General features: G+C 35.1%; 1 protein-coding gene across 3 annotated transcripts in view; it reads left to right on the top strand.

Moving 5' to 3' along the window:
* The window catches only part of NTRK2 (neurotrophic receptor tyrosine kinase 2), a 143,744-nt gene that overhangs the window by 18,195 nt on the left and 107,385 nt on the right, over positions 1–18,164 (top strand). For 2 of the 3 annotated variants that reach the window (XM_072404084.1, XM_072404083.1), the window contains exons 6-10: positions 3,295–3,452; positions 9,185–9,321; positions 9,406–9,538; positions 10,395–10,700; positions 16,397–16,426. In XM_072404084.1, coding sequence (XP_072260185.1) covers positions 3,295–3,452; positions 9,185–9,321; positions 9,406–9,538; positions 10,395–10,700; positions 16,397–16,426 — 764 coding nt within the window. The remainder of the gene's footprint in view (positions 1–3,294; positions 3,453–9,184; positions 9,322–9,405; positions 9,539–10,394; positions 10,701–16,396; positions 16,427–18,164) is intronic. The other variant, XM_072404085.1, reaches the window with a different exon arrangement.

The following is an 18,164-nucleotide window of genomic DNA, read 5'->3' as shown; positions in this document are numbered from 1 at the left end:
GAACTTGAAACAAGCCCCTTCCTCCATGGCTATGTCCCTTTACCCAACAGCAGCTAACCACCAACCCTCACCACCTTCCATGGCCACGTGCATCTAAGCTGGACAGTCACATACTACAATGCAAAGATGTGCAAGGATTGAACATCATGGCATTACATTTCCTGTTGTGCAGTTCCCTGTGTTTACTGTCTACCTCTGTTTTGTACAATATGACTGCTTGTTGCATTCTAAAATTAGTCCTTTTGCTGGTGGTCAGGTTTGCACAGAGCAGTTTTCCAGTCTTGGTTGCCATAAGTCTTTTTAAAGGTAAAGACTCAGGTTGAAACTTGATGCATGATCATTAAATGAAGTTTAAGGAGGCCAGTAGGTATCGTGATTTTGAGAATGGTTGACTAAGAAAAATGAGAACGTGGAACAAAAGTAAAAGTATTTTTAGTTAGTAAAAGTAGGTAATGTTGATAGATCTCAGTATTAAAAAATGTGAAAGCCAACTTTAAAAACCAGGATTAGGAATAAACAAGTACAAGACAGAACAGAACTGAATAAAAAAAATGGAAGTTCCTTTTAAGTAGAAAAAATTCAGTGCTGGCTGGCCATCAAAATTCACATTTATGGTTTTGTCCCATTATTCAGGAACTTTGGTCTCGAGTGAACAGGTTGTTGAGTGAGGTACTCCAACAGCAGATTCCTTTGGATCCTCCCACCCACCTACTGGGGCAACCCCTCACATTCTTGCCGAAATACGCCCGTATGCTAGCTTCCCATATTTTGGTAGCGGCACGCACTCTGATCCCCTCCCACTGGAAATCCATTAGGCCCCCCTCTACTACAGCTCTGTACACACGTATCCAGGAGATACGTCTTATGGAGTATCTTACGGCTCTTATCAGGGATACTGTAGTTAAATTTAAGGCAACATGGGACGTCTGGGACCATTCCTATGCCTGGCTGCCGCTATGACCCCCTATTCCTCTGGTGCTCTATTTTTCTTATGACTAAATGCCATGTGCTGCCCAATGTCTTGGCCACACTTTCCCCCTCCACCTATCCCTGCCCTTTTTCCCACCCTCCTTTCCATTTTGTTGTTGGTTGGCCTGGGACAATGGCTGTTGTTATGTAAACTATACTTGATGAGTGCGCTTACTATGTTTTCTACTCTATTAATATGTAGAATTGATTTGAGCATACCTCGTATGGTGATGTATATAACTGACTGAAGAGATGTGGTTACTGTCCTAATATTGTTTTGCACTCATTTGCCATTTGCTATTAATTATTACTTTCTTTTTTAGTGTCTTCTGGTTTGTATGTTTGTTAAAAATTTTCAATAAAAACACAATTTCCAAAAAAAAAATTCACATTTATGTGCATAGGAATGTGTACATGCCACAAAGTTTTAACATTTGCAAGAGACACAAAGCTAAATCTCTTCTTTGGCAAAACAATGTTTACATTTTTTTAGTACAGTAAGGTTCAACAGGCACTGGTCAGTGGCAATGATCACAAGCCAGAAAACAATTTGATTTAGGGCGGTCATCCGCATGACAAACAGAGATTGAGCAGAGAATACATTTTGCAAATATCAGATGAACACAATCCAGACTCATTTATTTTATTTTGTATTCATGATTATTTTTTTTGCATTTTACACATCATGTTGCAATTAGATAAAGATACATTTTGACTTTTTCATTCTCTGTCACTTGAAATTGTCATAAGGGCTTATGTTAGTGTTGTTGATGGATCTAGTTATATCCCATTATCACTTATACAGCTGGATTACATTGGGTTGAGGAATGTTAATATGATTCACTTAGGAATGATAAACTGCCTTTAAGGGTCCTTTTAAAGCATTTTGTGACATTGTACAGCCAAGCAATATTGTTAGATGATCTTTAGAGTACTAGTCAGGAGATTAAATTGAATGCAACTTGCAAGGTCATCACAACGTTGGAAATTAAGAGTAACTGATATATGGATTTATCAACACTTATCTGCAATCTGCCATGTTAACCATTCTAGTAAATTAAACAAAGTTTGATGGTCCTATTCCTTTTAAACTATTGATTAGATCACCATACATTATATTATTTACTGTTTAAATTAATTTTAACATAAAAAAGCCTAGGTATGTACCTACTAGTAAAACTAAAGAGCAAGATGAGTGACTAGAAAATCTACTATTTCAACAATTTGCCTAGTCTACTTTATGAACATTATAGATTGCCAGATTATATTTTGTTTACCTTGAGTTTATGAACATTGTTACTGAATAGAGAAAATATGTTTTTGTCAAGTATAGTGTTAGGACTAACATCCAATACCATCAATGCAAATAGACGTATTTACTAAAACATTAGAGCTGACTGTATGGTCAATAGATGTGCTCAGAATAGAAATAAAAGGTAAATGGCTTAGATTTAAAGCTCATTATTTATTTATTGGTTCAGCCAAGGGGCACTGGCAGCTGTCACCATATGCTATACCTTTCAATCACAGGTAAAAATATATATATATTTTTTTTTTTTTACAAAAAATCTTTGTAGGGTTCCTCCAATTTTAAAACCCAAACCTTTCCAAGGTTCCAAGGGGGGCACACAAGCCTGTGTGCCCCTCCTAACCATAAAAATCCTCTAGAGGGGGCAAAAAGTGTGCAGCCTGCTTCTATTTGTCACAACTAGATCCCTGCCTGCCCTGAACTTTGACTTTGATTGTGGGCATAGGGCCTACATAGTATCTACTTAGGTTCCACGTAGAGGTAGAGTAATGCAAGCATTTTGCCTAGCTGGTGAATAAATGGTCAGAGTTCTGCATTGCTTACGTACATTTAGACAATCAAACCAGGATGTGTTGTCACCTGTCAATGGCAGATGTACAGCTCAGCCAATCCATCCAGCAGCAAATGATATTTGTCAACGTCTACCAGCCGCATTGGCTGGAGTCCACGCTATACCTGCCAGTGTCAGGTATATGGCTCAGCCAATCCAGCCGGACACTATTGACATTGTCAGCCTCCACCAGCTGGGTTTGCTAAGCCTATGCTATGCCTGTCAATGAGCTCATGTTGTTCAGATTCGAGAGCAGATCTGAGGTTTTATAGTTTAAACTCAAGTCAGAACTATCCAACCACCTCTATAGGTAACCACAAAAAATAAATAAATTGAACTGTAGGCATTTTGAAACTGCTGGGGAAGGAAGTTGTGTGACTTAAAATGTGTCAAAGATGTAGACAAGTAAAAACGAGAATATTTGTTACATTTTTAAAATTGTAAAAAATCGTAACTTTTCTTTCAGATATATAGCTGACAATCCGTTCCAATGCTCATGTGATATAATGTGGCTAAAGCTGCTTCAAGAGGCAAATATGTTTAACATGGAAAAGCAGAACATAATCTGTATCAATGAGAATAATAAAAGAATAACACTGCCTTTTATGCACATACCCAACTGTGGTAAGTTATAATTCTTAAAAACTTTCTTTAATTCTTGCAATCACAATTTTCCTTAATCAAATGTAATGACTATTAGTTTTTCTAGTTCAATAATACGTACAGAAATTATCTTTTTAACCTATTCCTATTCCATTTTCCTCTGTTCAAGTTAAACAAATATTAAACCAGTTGTATTTGAAGGATACTCTGTAAGTCCTGCATTGGAAAGACATAACCCATCTTTGTATCACTTTTCTGTTTTCTTATGTGCCGACCAACATGTTTACTTTTTTGGAGTTCAACCCTGCTGTGTTCTGCTTCTTGCTATATATAGTAATGCAACAAGGCCAAGGCCAGGCTTGTGTCAGATATAATTAATCCTAATTATTCTCTGTGCCTATTTTTTTTTTACTTAGTTCTGGATACAGTGGAAAAGGGTTAAGGATTTTCTCTGTTGGGAATATGCAACAGCAATTACATACTCATTTTTATTAAAGTGTATAACGAACCAAAAATATTTGAAACAAAGATATTTAAGGAAAATTCTGTAAAGTAAACAAAACCTTAATGAATTTTCCCCGCAACAAATGCACCAGTTGCAGGATTGTGCTTCTCCTAGTGCTCTAATGATGAAATCAAGTTTCTGCAAAACTTTCTGTGTTAGTGAGAGTCACAAGGGCAGATAATGGGGTAATTCTCCCCAGTACTGTTGTCGAAACTAACTAAAAAAAAATATTTTACCTACACCTCAATTGGGCTTTACAATTCTTTTGAGATGCAGTGTGTTTAAATCAATGAAGATATCTGGAAATGTCCAGAAAAAGCGTTATCGATGTTTAAAAGATTTAAAAGGGTTTCTAAAGGGTCTCTTGAGACTCAAACATTTATCAATACTTAATTTGGTGAACAGTTCACAAATGAATGATCTGTAGTGCAGTTGATGCTCAGTCGTGGAGCGGGCACCCTGGAAAGAAAAAAAGTTAAAGGGCACACTATGCAGATTTTAAACAGATGACAAACAACCCTAAGAGTAACAGCTATGGGCATGCAAGAATTTATTTCAGTAAAATGTGATAATTAGGCAGAAAAGTACCACTGATTACAAATTACATACCACTTCTGCTTTTTGGGTTTTTACAGCTTGTTTGGAGCTATTCTACGTCAGAATATCAGGGCACCCATTAGTAAACTAAAGTGCAGTGCTGGAGCAGAGAAGTTATCACTAAAGTACCTTGGTAAATCAATGTTTCCACTAGTGTCAAGTGCTGGATAATATGTTGGTACTATATAAATCTTCTTTATTATTATTAATAATAATAATAATAATAATAATATCAGTGTCAGTTTGGGGGTCCCCCACAGTTCCCAATGCTGACCACCAAATTTCTCCACTTGCTTGCACTGACAAGGAAGGTGACAAAACCAGCGAGAACTTCAGTGAATCTAGAACACTGGCATTCCTGAAATTTGGGGGGTCTGATATTAAGGATTAGAGTTGTATTTAGTGGCATGGGCAATGGAAAAGGTAAGTATTTACACAAATTTTCCCAGTCCTCCTGTTTTCTATATATTCCTATTGACCTTCCATGCCGATGTGGTTTCTCAATGACCACTAGGAATGTGCAGAAGGCAAGAAGGGGCAATTAAGCTTCTACACTAGTATTAAGTTGTTGCTGATGGTGTGTGCAGATAACTTAAGGTACCTACACTTTATAGTTGACAACAGTTTTTATCCAAATGTCAAAACTGGTTTAAATAACACTGTACAATTGTATATAAAGCCAGATGAAGGAACCTACACAGTCCTCCTAACAGTTCCTTCTCATTTGCATCTTTAATATCTTAGCTATTAAAAAAACTCAAACCTTCAAAAGCAACATGAATACATTGAAAGGTAGTCTTTATAAAATATCTCCTTCTGAGATATTGTATAAGGAAATTATCTCCTTCATAGTAGCAAACACACCAATTTATTAACAGAATAGATGCAAGAACAATAGGGACATTTACTAAAGAAATTGAGAATGTTCACTTAGCAAAGTGAATTATCCTCCTGTACCACAGGAAAACTTTGAAACACACTAATACAATCAGGTAAAAATGGTATTGTTCCTAGATAAAGTTTTTACATGAAGTAATGTAAGTAATGCAGTGTATGGCCCATTTAGAAGAGCAATGATGAGCTCTAGGAACAGCTGGCACCCAAACAGAGCTACAGGCCCCATTTAGCAATCCTTAGAGTGGTGAACTTTTTTTTACAGTTTTATGACCTTGTATTTCACTTTGAAAATGGGATGAAGCTCCACTGACTTTTTTGTACATTTTCCTGTAGGTGATTGGGTATTCCTTGCAAAGTGAATTGTCACTGCATTTACTAAGTTAAGTGAGAATTCCCTTGCAAGGTGATAATACATGTTGCTAAATAGTTTATTTTGTAAATCGACCCCACTGTCTTGTGTGCTTCCAATGTGTTTAATTTGCTGAATTGGCACTTTATTCCTTTCTAAGTAACAGTTGTACACATTTGTTGGTGAAGGCTTCCAGTAAGGTTAAGCTTGATGTCCTTCATGAATAAATAAATAACATCATAGGCTTTCAAGGAACTTTCTGCACTTTTTTCTTTATGCATTCCTCCATTCAGTGTTAACTAGCTTAGGCAGTATCTACCCCAATGGTGTTTTATTAGAATGTAATGTCACTTGTCTTCCAACACTACCAGTGTCACCTTTAAAAAAAAGAGAAAACAAATGGGGCTAACTAGACCCCTAAAAGTTGCAGAGCCTTATTACTGACTTGGAGTGTAAACGTGGCGTTCTGCAGTTCCATATTCCAATGTACACTTGAGTCTCGCCATTACTTCCCTCCACCCCTGTCACCGCAGAAATGTAGAGGCACTGTGCTAGTGAAAATGTAATTCTAGTTCTCACTTGTTTCCATAGCAACAGAACACAGAAATGAATAAAGTAGTCATGTAGTGAAATGTTCTCGATCATTTTCTTGTTCTTTCCTGCAAACCAAAGAATTCTGTCAGATATTCATGCTGCTGTTTAATTACAATTTACAGTATAGAATATAAAAATTCAGGATAAAAAGATGCATTTAGAAGAATTTTAATGGCTTTACTCCTGTAGATTGTATTACAATAACTGACTTCCTGCAATATGCAGAGATGACTGCTAGACATTTTAAGGACTGTTTCGTTCCCTCTCCTCTTACACTCTTTCATCTGTTTTCTTCGACCTCCATTTTATCATAAGGCTAAAATGGCTGCTGTAATTGCTGCTACATTAGAGTGTTTATGTTTCACACATTCAGCAGTAACATGGTGTAGATGCCCAAATCTGATTATATTATAATGGTTGTATTTAATGAATGGATAGACAGAACTGAATAAATGGTTTAAAAAAGGACTAAAATGTAGCACATTAACTATGTGATTAAAATGTGATATGTGGTTAAAATGTAGCACACTAACTATGATCTATGAAAATAAATACTCTGCAGATTTACAAAGTGAAATATGTGTTGGAAAGTCAAAATATTTTTTTTTTGTAGGAAATGTTCTATAGTAGGAAGATCAGTGATATGATCTTTTGGTTTCAGCAGTAAGGGGAATCATCTAACATAGTGCTTGTAGATCTTTTTAAAATGGAAGAAACCTTGCAATGACTTTCAGGTCTTAAGGAACCCCTTCTATATTTATTATATTATATCATTTATTATATTTAGCATTCCCATGGTGGGAATCAATTACTTGAATTGAATTGACATATGGATCTGTAGGATTCCAACCAGGGAATGTTTGAGAGAATGTCAGACTCCCTGCTTTATATATAGAGCCCTACAGAACTAGAATATAATTGGTTGCAATTGGTAAGGGAACACTTGTATTTTCAGTTATATTGTTTTATAAATAGAGCCCTTAATGTGTATCCAAAACCATTTTTTTCAGTTTGATATATTTCTCATTACAACCTGTCTTTTGACACAAGAAGACAGGAAGTGAGAGAAAATCTTTTAGTAAGACTAACCTTGTTTCTACATTTGTCGCCTGAACAGATGCCCCTATTGTTAAATGTTCCTGCTCTATTTGTTTTGGTAATAGTTCAAATTTTAGATTTCTCCCTAATTTCATTCCCATTGACAATGGTTTATAGTGGCTGAAGTCAAAACTAGAGTGTGGATAGCTAAAACTAGAAAAAGGGGGTTTCCCTTTATATTTTAAAGGAATGGCTTCTTCAGATGAAGGTTGTGTGATACAATTCTTGTTCCTTTTTTTTTTTTAACAATGTTTAAGAGTGACTACAGAGGCAACCATTCTATAGAACCTACCCAGTACTTTACATTTCATACCATAATATCATTATTAGTACAGTGATAGGTTGGCCATTGCTTCCATTTACCAAATAGCAATTGACAGTAAATGTCCAATGTACAAGGCATGAATGATGTCTTTAGCAAAAAACAATCACTTTCTGACTGCTGGTAGAAAACATCTCCATAGGATTCCTGTCAATTATACCTTTTGTAATTAGTGATTTATCTAAGTGCAAACACAGTTTCTAATTGCTTTGTGCTAGTCAGGGAAAAAGTTCACCTTTGCATTCTGCAAATGTATCAGTGTACACCGACAGTTGGTTTATCTTCTTATTGTTTTTTAATTAACATTTTTTATTTTAAAAATTCTTATAAGACAGTTGAAGATCAGTACTGAATTGATAATGATTGACTTATTGTAATTGCTAATTTAATTATGATTCTATAGTCAAATATAGATCAATATTGAAATACTGAAATATTGTTTAAATATGTATTATATGCATAAATAAATTAAACCCTATATATTGACCAGATGGATGACTCATTGACAAACAGATTAGTAGCATGTATTTTTTTATAGATCAAAAGAGGGTTCAAACACCTGCCATTTTTTTTTATTATAATTTGTGTCTCACTGGAGACATGCCTTTACTTCCTGTCCTGGAGATGCAACGGGAAGTAAAAGGAACTCTATTAGGCAGTCATCACCAAAAGTGTTCCCATTGGAAGATTTCCCTAATGCCTTGATAATTTCACTTTTCAAACGCTGGATAATAAAGGTCACCTCGTAATGAGGTGAATGTCCTTAGCTTATCACAGACATAAGAAAAACATAAAAATGATTTTAAGCCTTTCCCACTGTATCCAACACTGTATCTTTGAACTTACCATATTAGCCAAGAATAATTACAAGTAAAAACTAGTACTGTAAAAATAGGATTGTTCTAAGCTAAGATGATGGCATACAAAGCTGATCTTGAGCCTTCACATGTTTTTGCCCCTAGAGCTCCCTCATTTTCTGTAGGGTTGCTCCAAAATACATGTATATGTTTTTCGTGAACTTTCTTCCAGCAGCTAGATCTTTGATCTTGTTAGATCATTTAAAGCTTTTTGGAAAACGTAGTTAACTACATAGAAAGTTTGTTTTACAAAAGGTGGGCAATAGTCTACATTTAGGGATGATTTCACACATGCTTAGAGACCAGCAGAAATTGCTGATTTTCCTCTGCTGATTATTTAAAAACAAATGCAAAAGTAAAAAAAAAAATCAGCATTGTTTGTAATGCTTCAAATAGGTTTTTTGAGCCTATCAACTTTTCCAAGCAATACTGGATTAAGTTAGACAAGTTCTACATGCTAACAACACAGAATAATCTATGTAACATGTTTTTTAAATTCAGTAGTGTAGCATTGAAAGTTTTTGTCATTCACAGTTTTGCCGAAAGTAAATGTCAGCACAAGAGAAGTAACGATTCTGGAAGGAAACAGCACTACAGTTTTCTGTGAAGCCACTGGGCTCCCTGACCCTAATGTTTCCTGGGACATATCCCAGGTTAAGTCAAATACCCTGGTAAGAGTTTTTGGTTGTAGAAATACATACAGTGCTTTATTACTCTTAACGTTATAGGAGTTGACAGTGTTATTTTGCTTTTAGATAGGAACTGTAAAACATGCTGCTTTCCTCACTTTAAAGAATGTGACATCACTGGACAATACAAAAACTCTGGTTTGTTCTGCAGACAATGTTGTGGGAGAGGACCAAGTTATTGTGGAACTTAATGTGCACTGTAAGTACTACAAAATGTTTTTCATGCAATTGTTTTACACCTTCACTTTGCATGGTTCAGAAATGAAAAAATGGTTTGCACGTGTAGTCTTACAAGCGCTGCCTACTTGGAGTTCTCTGATGGAATAAATACATGGGGGTGTGGTCCCCCTACCACATTGGCTGCTTGGTCTCTGGCAATACTGACATAATTCCTATGAATTTATATTTATATAATTTTCCTAATATTTAAAGATAAAATCTTGAAAATATTATTTCAGCCCTCTTCTTTCTAGGTGATAGAGAATAGATGTTAGTTATTAAATTACTAAGGCTCTGGGTTGTGGGGTTTGGTTCCACGTCAAAATTCACTTTTCTCATGTGGATGGTGATTTAAATTCTCTACCATGGATTCTCTTTCTTCCTTATGCACTTAATTACCTTCATAATTAGACCTGTATTGGATGTGTAATGAGGATGTATTGAATGCATGAATATGTAATGGATTTATCAGAGGAAATATGTCAAAGAGACACAATATGAGTTGGGGTGTACTTTGGAACAACCAAGTGAAAGTGGATTTAGTGCATCACTTTTGAGTGTGCAGCCTTTATGCTCTATTTGTGCAGTGGCCCCTTAACATGTGGACTGTGCTTATATGAAAAAATATACCACCTTCCTTTACTTAAAGTCAAATTACTCTAAAAATTAAACGTAGGGTTCCATGATTAAAGAGTAATGCATGTTTAATTTCTTTGCTTGTTTTACGTGTAATTTAAATTGGTATTAATTTCGTGTCAAAACCAGTGCTTTTGTTTGGCCTGTAGTGATTTTCCTGCTTTAACATGCATGCTTATTTCTGGTCTTTTTCGATATAGTTCCACCAAACATCACCCTAATAGACTATCCAACTTTGGACCATCACTGGTGTATCCCTTTTAGTGTAAGGGGTAACCCAGTTCCGAAGTTGCAGTGGTTTTACGAAGGAAGTGTACTAAGTGATACAGATTTTATTTGGAGTAAAATTCATCAATCAAGCAACAACATGAGTGAACATCACGGTTGCCTACAGCTGGACAGCCCAACCCACTTGAATAATGGCTTTTATACATTACAAGCAGAAAATGAATATGGAAAAGATGAACGCACCATTATGGCTCAGTTTATGAATGATCCTGATATTGGTAAGTACATAAATTAAAATGTTTACTTATACTTGAAGCCTGACTTTCCAAGTCCAACCTTTTCAAAATTCTTGCTATATGTTCTTGTTGAAGTAAACAATATGCATTAACAGCTGTCTCTATATAAGCTATGCAGTAACTACCCAAAATTTGCTCTGCCTAACTTTTGAATAAACACCAATAAGCACTTTTAACTTGACTTTCGTGTGTACTCTCTGCTGCTGCAATAATAAATAATACTAATATCTGATATTGTTATATCCTATTAGTAGAGATTCTTTTTTAATAAGTCAGATAACAGTCTCAGTCCCACAGTTAATTTTGTATTCTATCAATGTATTATTCGATTACCTACCAAATTGCCTATATGGCACACAGCTCTGATACCCTTATTATCATGTGTTTGGTAAACCTTAAAGCCCTAACCTTAAAACATGGGCAGAATGTAGAAGCAGCAGTTTATTATTTTTTTGGTTCAGTAGTGAAACCTTTGTTTCCTTGCTAACTAACACTTCAGGGTATCAGATAGAGTTTCCATTGCTGCATGGCTTGGTTCCTTCTACTGACCATCACTAAATTTAAGTAGTGGCCAGTAAGGGGAACCATGTCAAACCTAAAAATTACAGATAGCAGAAGTAGTAGTATATACGTTAAAGAAATTGAAGGTTAGACTTATCACCCATTGCAAAGGTGAGTATTAATCTACTACTTTTACTTGCGACCTATGTATATTTATCCAAAGAAACCAAGATTCTTTAAAACATACATCTTTATTTACTAAAAAATGTATAAACTAAAAATTGCATGTCCCAAAAAAGCATTATACCAGAATATCTCTGCTTCAGAAAACAGTAGGGTGAAGGTAAACAGTGTAGGCATAACACTATCCTTTATATTCATACTGAATCATATTTTAGCTGATTTTTTCATGAAGGTCAGGAAGCTGTCCAAACAATTCAGGAATAATGGCAAAAAATACCTAATCAGGGTTGAGTTATTAAAAGATATCTCAAACTTCGACCATCTACTAGAATGTTGTTAAATGTATTTTCAAGAAAGGGAAAGAATATGGAGCAACCATAATGCTAAATTTCAGGAACCAGAAAACATGGATATCAGAGTAATGGCTAAAAGTCCTCTAAAGGAACAGCAAAAAAACCTTAGGTGAGATGAGAAGTTCTATGCACAGAAAAGGTATAACCAGAGCATTACACAAAACAAGACTCTATGGAAGAGTGACAAGTAGAAAGCCATTGCCCAAAAATATCAAAGTATAGGTTTTCTAAAAGCCACGAGGAAGACACTAGAAAACACTTAACATTTTGTTAAAAAAGGACTAGAACTGCACGTTTTGGGAAAATCCCTGTGTGTATTGAAAAGTCATAGTAAATTGTGTTAGTATTTTCCATATATATGCTAAATGTTTTATTGTAGTTACACTACACATATTGGATATTGATTTAGGTTTTGGTTTGGTGTTTGAGTATGATCCATGGCAGTGGGGGTGAGGGGGGTTAATTAAAGTGAACACACTGAAAGAATTAAATTATGGCTTTTGATTATCAAGTTATGAACTCTCATTAAGTTTGATGTTCACCTTTCACAAATCTTTTAGGTTATTTGATTTTCATGGGCTCTACTCTAAAGTTTTTTAAATTTGGTGGACTTTATGCCCAAGGTTTTACATATAGTATTTATGGTTAAAACTACATTTACACATAAAAAGTAATATAACAAAAGTTCACTGCATGTGCATATCCCTGATGCATGTGTTACAGTTACAGTGACTGATTTAATACAGTGAAGTTTTGATGAATGTCACATTCCCTGCTCTATAAATATGCCCATAATTGATTTATATCTTTGAATTTTTTGCATATTATTCAATATCTATCCATTGAGCTAAGCTTGTATTTTACAATTTAATAAATTCTCAAAAGGAAACCTCATTCAGCCTGTAAAATGCCTCACCTTCCAGCAGGACAATTGACCATTTACACACCAACAAGTCCGGCATGACTTAGATTTAACAAATCTTTAATAAAAATTTGTAAAGACTTTAAAATTGCTTTTGACTTAGAATTCCTTGACTGCCTGACAAAGCAGAAACTGCACAGTCCAATGGGGAAAGCGTTTACCCTAAAAGACTGAAGTATTGGAAATATTTCCTAACAAATGTTTCCATTTTTAATTAAATAATTTTTTGTTACAACAAAAATTATTTCACACCATAATAAATTAGGTATTTTGTATAAGAATGGCAACAATCCCAATAAAACTATAGGTTATAAAACCACAAAATGTGAATGTTTTTGTTCTGCATTGTACCTCTGTTTTCTCTCTGTTATACATGTCAGAGCAGCTATGTGTAGGGACACAATTTATTAGCACAAATGTAACCATTATCAGTTGTCTAGTCATAAAGGGTTGAAACTAACAAAATTGACAGTTCTTGAATGATCAAGGATAAGAAACTACAAAAAAAATCTGTGTTTTAGTTGTCGAGAAGAGGGCAAAGGGGATGGCAATGGTCAGTAATTGCAGAAGAATAGTTTTGGGCAGTGTTTCTTGATCTTTATAAACACAGGGGAACACCTGAAATAACTTTTAGGTCCTGAAGAAACCCCTCGTATAAATAGTACATCCACAGCTCACAGTACAACATTCTGGTGGTCAGTAGGAAGAATGCTTCTTACATTGCTGGCCACCCAGACAGATAGCCAGAAGAATTATTTTGGTCTCACTTAACTTGACCTGAGACGTGTTTATTTCTCATTGCTCAAGAAACCCCCAGCAACCTCTGGAGGAACCCTGTTTGAGAAACACTGGTTTAGAAGATATGGGGGTGAGCAGTATGTGCATGAGAGGAGTGTGAGAGCATTAGAGTAGGGGTATGTTTAGGAGAAGATTGTAAGAGTGGCATTGTGTATGAGAGAGGAGTAATTTCTGTATAATAAAAAGAGTGGGCAAAACAGACAAGAATAGAAAGGTAGGCAGGTGAAGTATAGTGGGCAGAGAAAACAAAGCAGAGAGGGGTGTGAAGTTAGCAGAGGGAACACAGGGTGGGCTTATAGTAGCCAGAAAAGGCACGAGAGGTGTGAGATTGAAAGGGAAAGCACAGTATGAAGGGCCCATGAAACTTGTACCTGTGGTTGTGTTTCTGTCACCTTTCAGTTTAATATTATAGTAAAATAGGTAAGATGTATAGGGTCCATGGGGTTTTTTTCTGGGATATGTTTATTTCCCTAGTGGTTGAACTTGAAGGACTTAAGTCTTTTTTCAACCTGACTAAATATTTAACTAAGAAAATGTGGAAATGATCATAAGGGTTGGTTTGTGAATTAATTTGAGTATAAGAGTGAGAGCATGTGACATAGTAGTAATATGGTACCTTGAATATAATTGGTAATATTAGTATTTTAGTATTTAGTTTTCCAGCCTTTCTGTTCCCAGCTTGAAGAGCACTAATTTACTATGAAATCTTATAAAGCCAAAAATAATTTGTCAGCTGGTGTAAAAACAGAGAATGACTGCTTGATTTTAGATTAGTTTAGACTACACATGTATAGGTGATGAGACCGATAAGGATGAATGAACCATAAAATTCTAGGGAATTAAGGCGTATGTAATTTTTTTTTTTAAACTGAGTAGGTTTTTTTATACCTTTGTCTTCAGTGTTGATTCAGGTCATTGAAAATATTTATATTTTTATATTATTACATTAAATATATATTTATATTTATATGTTTCTGTGTTTTTTAAGGACAGCCAAAGATTTTTGGAATATGCCTTGTATAGAGTGAAGAGGGATTTTTTTAATTATAATTAAAATTAAAATAATATAATACTATTAAAAAAACATAGTTGATTCATTCACGTAAACAGTTGATTCCAATGTTTTGAAATAACTAGTTTAGCAGCTCTGGTAAGAAAGGTTATAACATAGTAAGTGCGGTCTAACTTGTGTCTAGGTTTAGGAAGGTCTTATGCCAGGATGACCAGCATAAGGATTACCAGGCTAACTTACTTAGAAGTAGACAGTGTTCACTTAGGAAAGTCAAATATGGTAATGTATTCTCAACTCAATTAATTTTCAATTCTTTTATCACCATTATGGCAGTCTATCAATTTTAGAATGAGTGGTCAGCAATGTCATCTCTAATTTGTTTTTGAATATTCTCTGTAATAAAGTATTTTTGATATTAAAAACAAGGTGGATAATAACATGATAAAAGATAAATCAACCCCCACTGGTCATTGAACACTGCAGACAGACCATGAAAAAAATATAAATACTATAACATTACATAACATAATATCGCATTACTACAAGGGGTACAGAGAAAAAAAAATATTGACATTAATAACCCTTTTAATATTACCATTGCCCTTTCAGGAAACTTCAGCACAGACAGAGCTATTGCTAATATATAATCTAAAAGATCTACCACATTATTCAAATTCCAACCTGAGGGGTGGATAACAGAATAAGGAACTACAGTAAGCTTTGAATCTAAGTACCAAGCTATTCAAAAACTTAGGTAGACACAATGTTTATGGACTGAACCCAACCCCCCCCCTTCTCCCACACTCCATCAAATTTGGTAAACTGTTCCCTACTAGCAAATGTAGCTTTAAAGGAATGTAATGACATATTATTTAGGATCTTCCAGTCCACCACAGTGGGTGGAGAAGGTTTTTCCAATTCAAAGTTCAAAGTCTTCTAGCACAATAAAATAGGAACTAAGAATAGTCCTAATAGCCAGAGCTGGTGCCAGAGTTTCTAAGCCTAGCAAGCAAGTAGAGATGGTTATGAAGAAGTTGAATGGAGGTAAGCTGGGATTCTAGACTACAGACCTTGCTCCAGGAAGACTCAGGATGTTGCAGGATGAGACCAAAAAACTTGATGAAAACCGTTCTGAAATATTCTAGGGGTAGCTCACTTCCCCAACAATGTGGTGATCTAGCTGTCTAGCTGCCTAAATATTTTCCAAAATACATAAAAAGGGGTAGCTTTTTTTATAAATGTATCTTGCCTTAGGATAGAGGTAAACTTTTCCATGCAATAGGTTTAGACTAAGATAGAGACAACAATAGATTTGACAGGTTTACTTTCAACAGAGCACTAGATGTTTTAATGTGCAGTTAGCAACCACAGTTTACTTTAGTGATAATTAATTTCTGATTTTTGCATTTTGCCAATTGCTGAAGTTAAATACAAACAGACAGCAATAAATGTGTTTGTTCTGTGTTAATTGCCTTTATGTGACTGCAACCAGATTGACTGTAGTTGTTGTGGTTGGTGTTAATGTGCTGCTGCTACTGCTCCATTGTTGCTTTTTATTGATTTGCTTTTTGGAAAAATAAAATATCCTTAAAACAGGAATTTCTAAGTTCAGTGATTCTTCCTGTGTGTATTTTACTGATTTCCAATGCAAAAGATGGAAAGGAAGTCATTTAAAAAAAATGCCCTTGAAATGAATATTTTTTATTTCTGAGAAACTGAAACATGAATACTTTAATGGAATTCCAATGCGCAAAAGTAATATAAACATATATTACAGCATCATGAGTGGCCATGTGGCCGAATATTCATAGATGCTATATACTGATAAAATAATACAATAAAAATACAATACAACATGAGATTATGCTCACGTATGTTCTCTGTTCTTTTTTTTGTTTTTGTGTTTTAGGTGGCCCAATTACTGACCCTGGATTTTATGGTACATATAATGTATTATTTCTATTGTGAGCTGGGTGGGTGAGTGGGAATAACCATATAATTAACTTTTCATTTAGTTGCTAGAAAACACATCATTAGTAATGCAATAAATAGCAACAAATAGCCATATCATTTTGATATCATAATTCATTAGATTTATTATTATGTGCTTTTGTCGTTACTGTTTCGTGCTTGTGATTAGTCATGACCCATGAAGTAGTTGTTATGGTCACTGTACATGCTATTCCCTTCAGCACCCAAGCAATTTACTTTATATTCATAGTTGGGATGGCTATCGACATCTAAAACTCACTAGTGGGCATCATCAGCTAAAATCTTAAGAGTGATAGCATTGGTAATATCCAGCATGCAGTAAATATTTAAAGGTAAAAGATATTAGAGTTAAAATTAATGAACATAGCAGATGTGTGAAATTCCTAATTTTCAAAAACCACCCAGCCTAAATGGAATAATGAAAGTACTTGGACATTGCCTTCCAAAAGAGAAATGGACTGACATAAAGTTTTACCAATGTGTACAAAAACTGCTGTCATACTTAAACTAATTATACTATATATATCTTACTGACAGTGACCTTAAGACAAATACTCTTCCCATTTGTCTGAGACTCAACTTTTTTACCATTTGGGTGCTGCCATTTTGCAATATGCACAGCACATGAAAGAAAGAAAAAGCCACTCTTTAAATTATAGCTTGTAGATTATAGGCATTTTTATTGGCGGTCAGCAGGACTAAGCTAGTGCCAGAAGAAACAGTGGGAGATGTAGATGGACTAGGCTTTGAACGTTTCAGGAAGTCAAAATAACCATAATGGTGATTTTGGTATAATTAAGCTGCACTTTTTGAGAAGCACTGTGTTGTTAACAGCTGGTGGAGCAGACTGTTAACATGGCATTTTTATATGTTTGGTATATAAACGGAATATAAAAAAATGTGCAATGCACAGTATCACATAGTAACCAGGAATTACCTTTTGATATTCTAGTTGCAGAGGGATGGCATCTTGGTTACTACTAGTTTCTGCACAGTGCACATGGCCATCTTGACTTTGTGACACATTGGCTTGTCTGATAAGCAGATTTGCTCCCCAACTTTTTACATCATTGCATGTTAGATTATCTATCAGTATTGGATTCCCCTGATCTGATAATTGTGACTTGTCCAGACAGTAACTAGATTAGTATGCATGAAAGATCAGATTAATAGTCTGTAAACTTGGATTGGACATCTTTTGAAGTCTCTATAATTAGTGTACTTTTTAGGCCAGCTTTGCTTCTCGTAAAAATATGGAGAATATTTGTGAGAGAGAAGAGAGAATCAATGTCCCTTCTTCAATAAAACCTACTTACCAGCCTGTTTGCAATGTTCGTTTTGAAGAACACTGAGCTTCTAGGTTGCTGGGATATGTCAGGGATCCCCCAAGGCTGAATGCATTCCAGCGCATGTGATGTGTATAATGTTAAGTCATCCCAGTCTGGCCAATCAAGATGGTCGAAGATCCAAATCCGGGAAAAGGATCGGATAAAGATGACAGCATCTGCGATGGATTGAGGACAGGTGAGTGTGAATAAAAAATTGTGATCAGGCAGGTAATCTTATTTTATTGCAAAAGGGACATCTCCTGACCCTGTCCTTGTCCTGCCTGGTCGCAGTTTTTTATTTTATAGTTTAGTTCTACTTTTAGGTTAGAAGGGTCAGCTTTTAAGGATTTATGAAAC

This window comes from Pyxicephalus adspersus, chromosome 3, assembly GCF_032062135.1.
Source record: "Pyxicephalus adspersus chromosome 3, UCB_Pads_2.0, whole genome shotgun sequence".
Lineage (NCBI taxonomy): Eukaryota > Metazoa > Chordata > Amphibia > Anura > Pyxicephalidae > Pyxicephalus > Pyxicephalus adspersus.
Note: the sequence above shows the minus strand (reverse complement) of the source record. Positions and strands in the feature narration are given on the sequence as shown.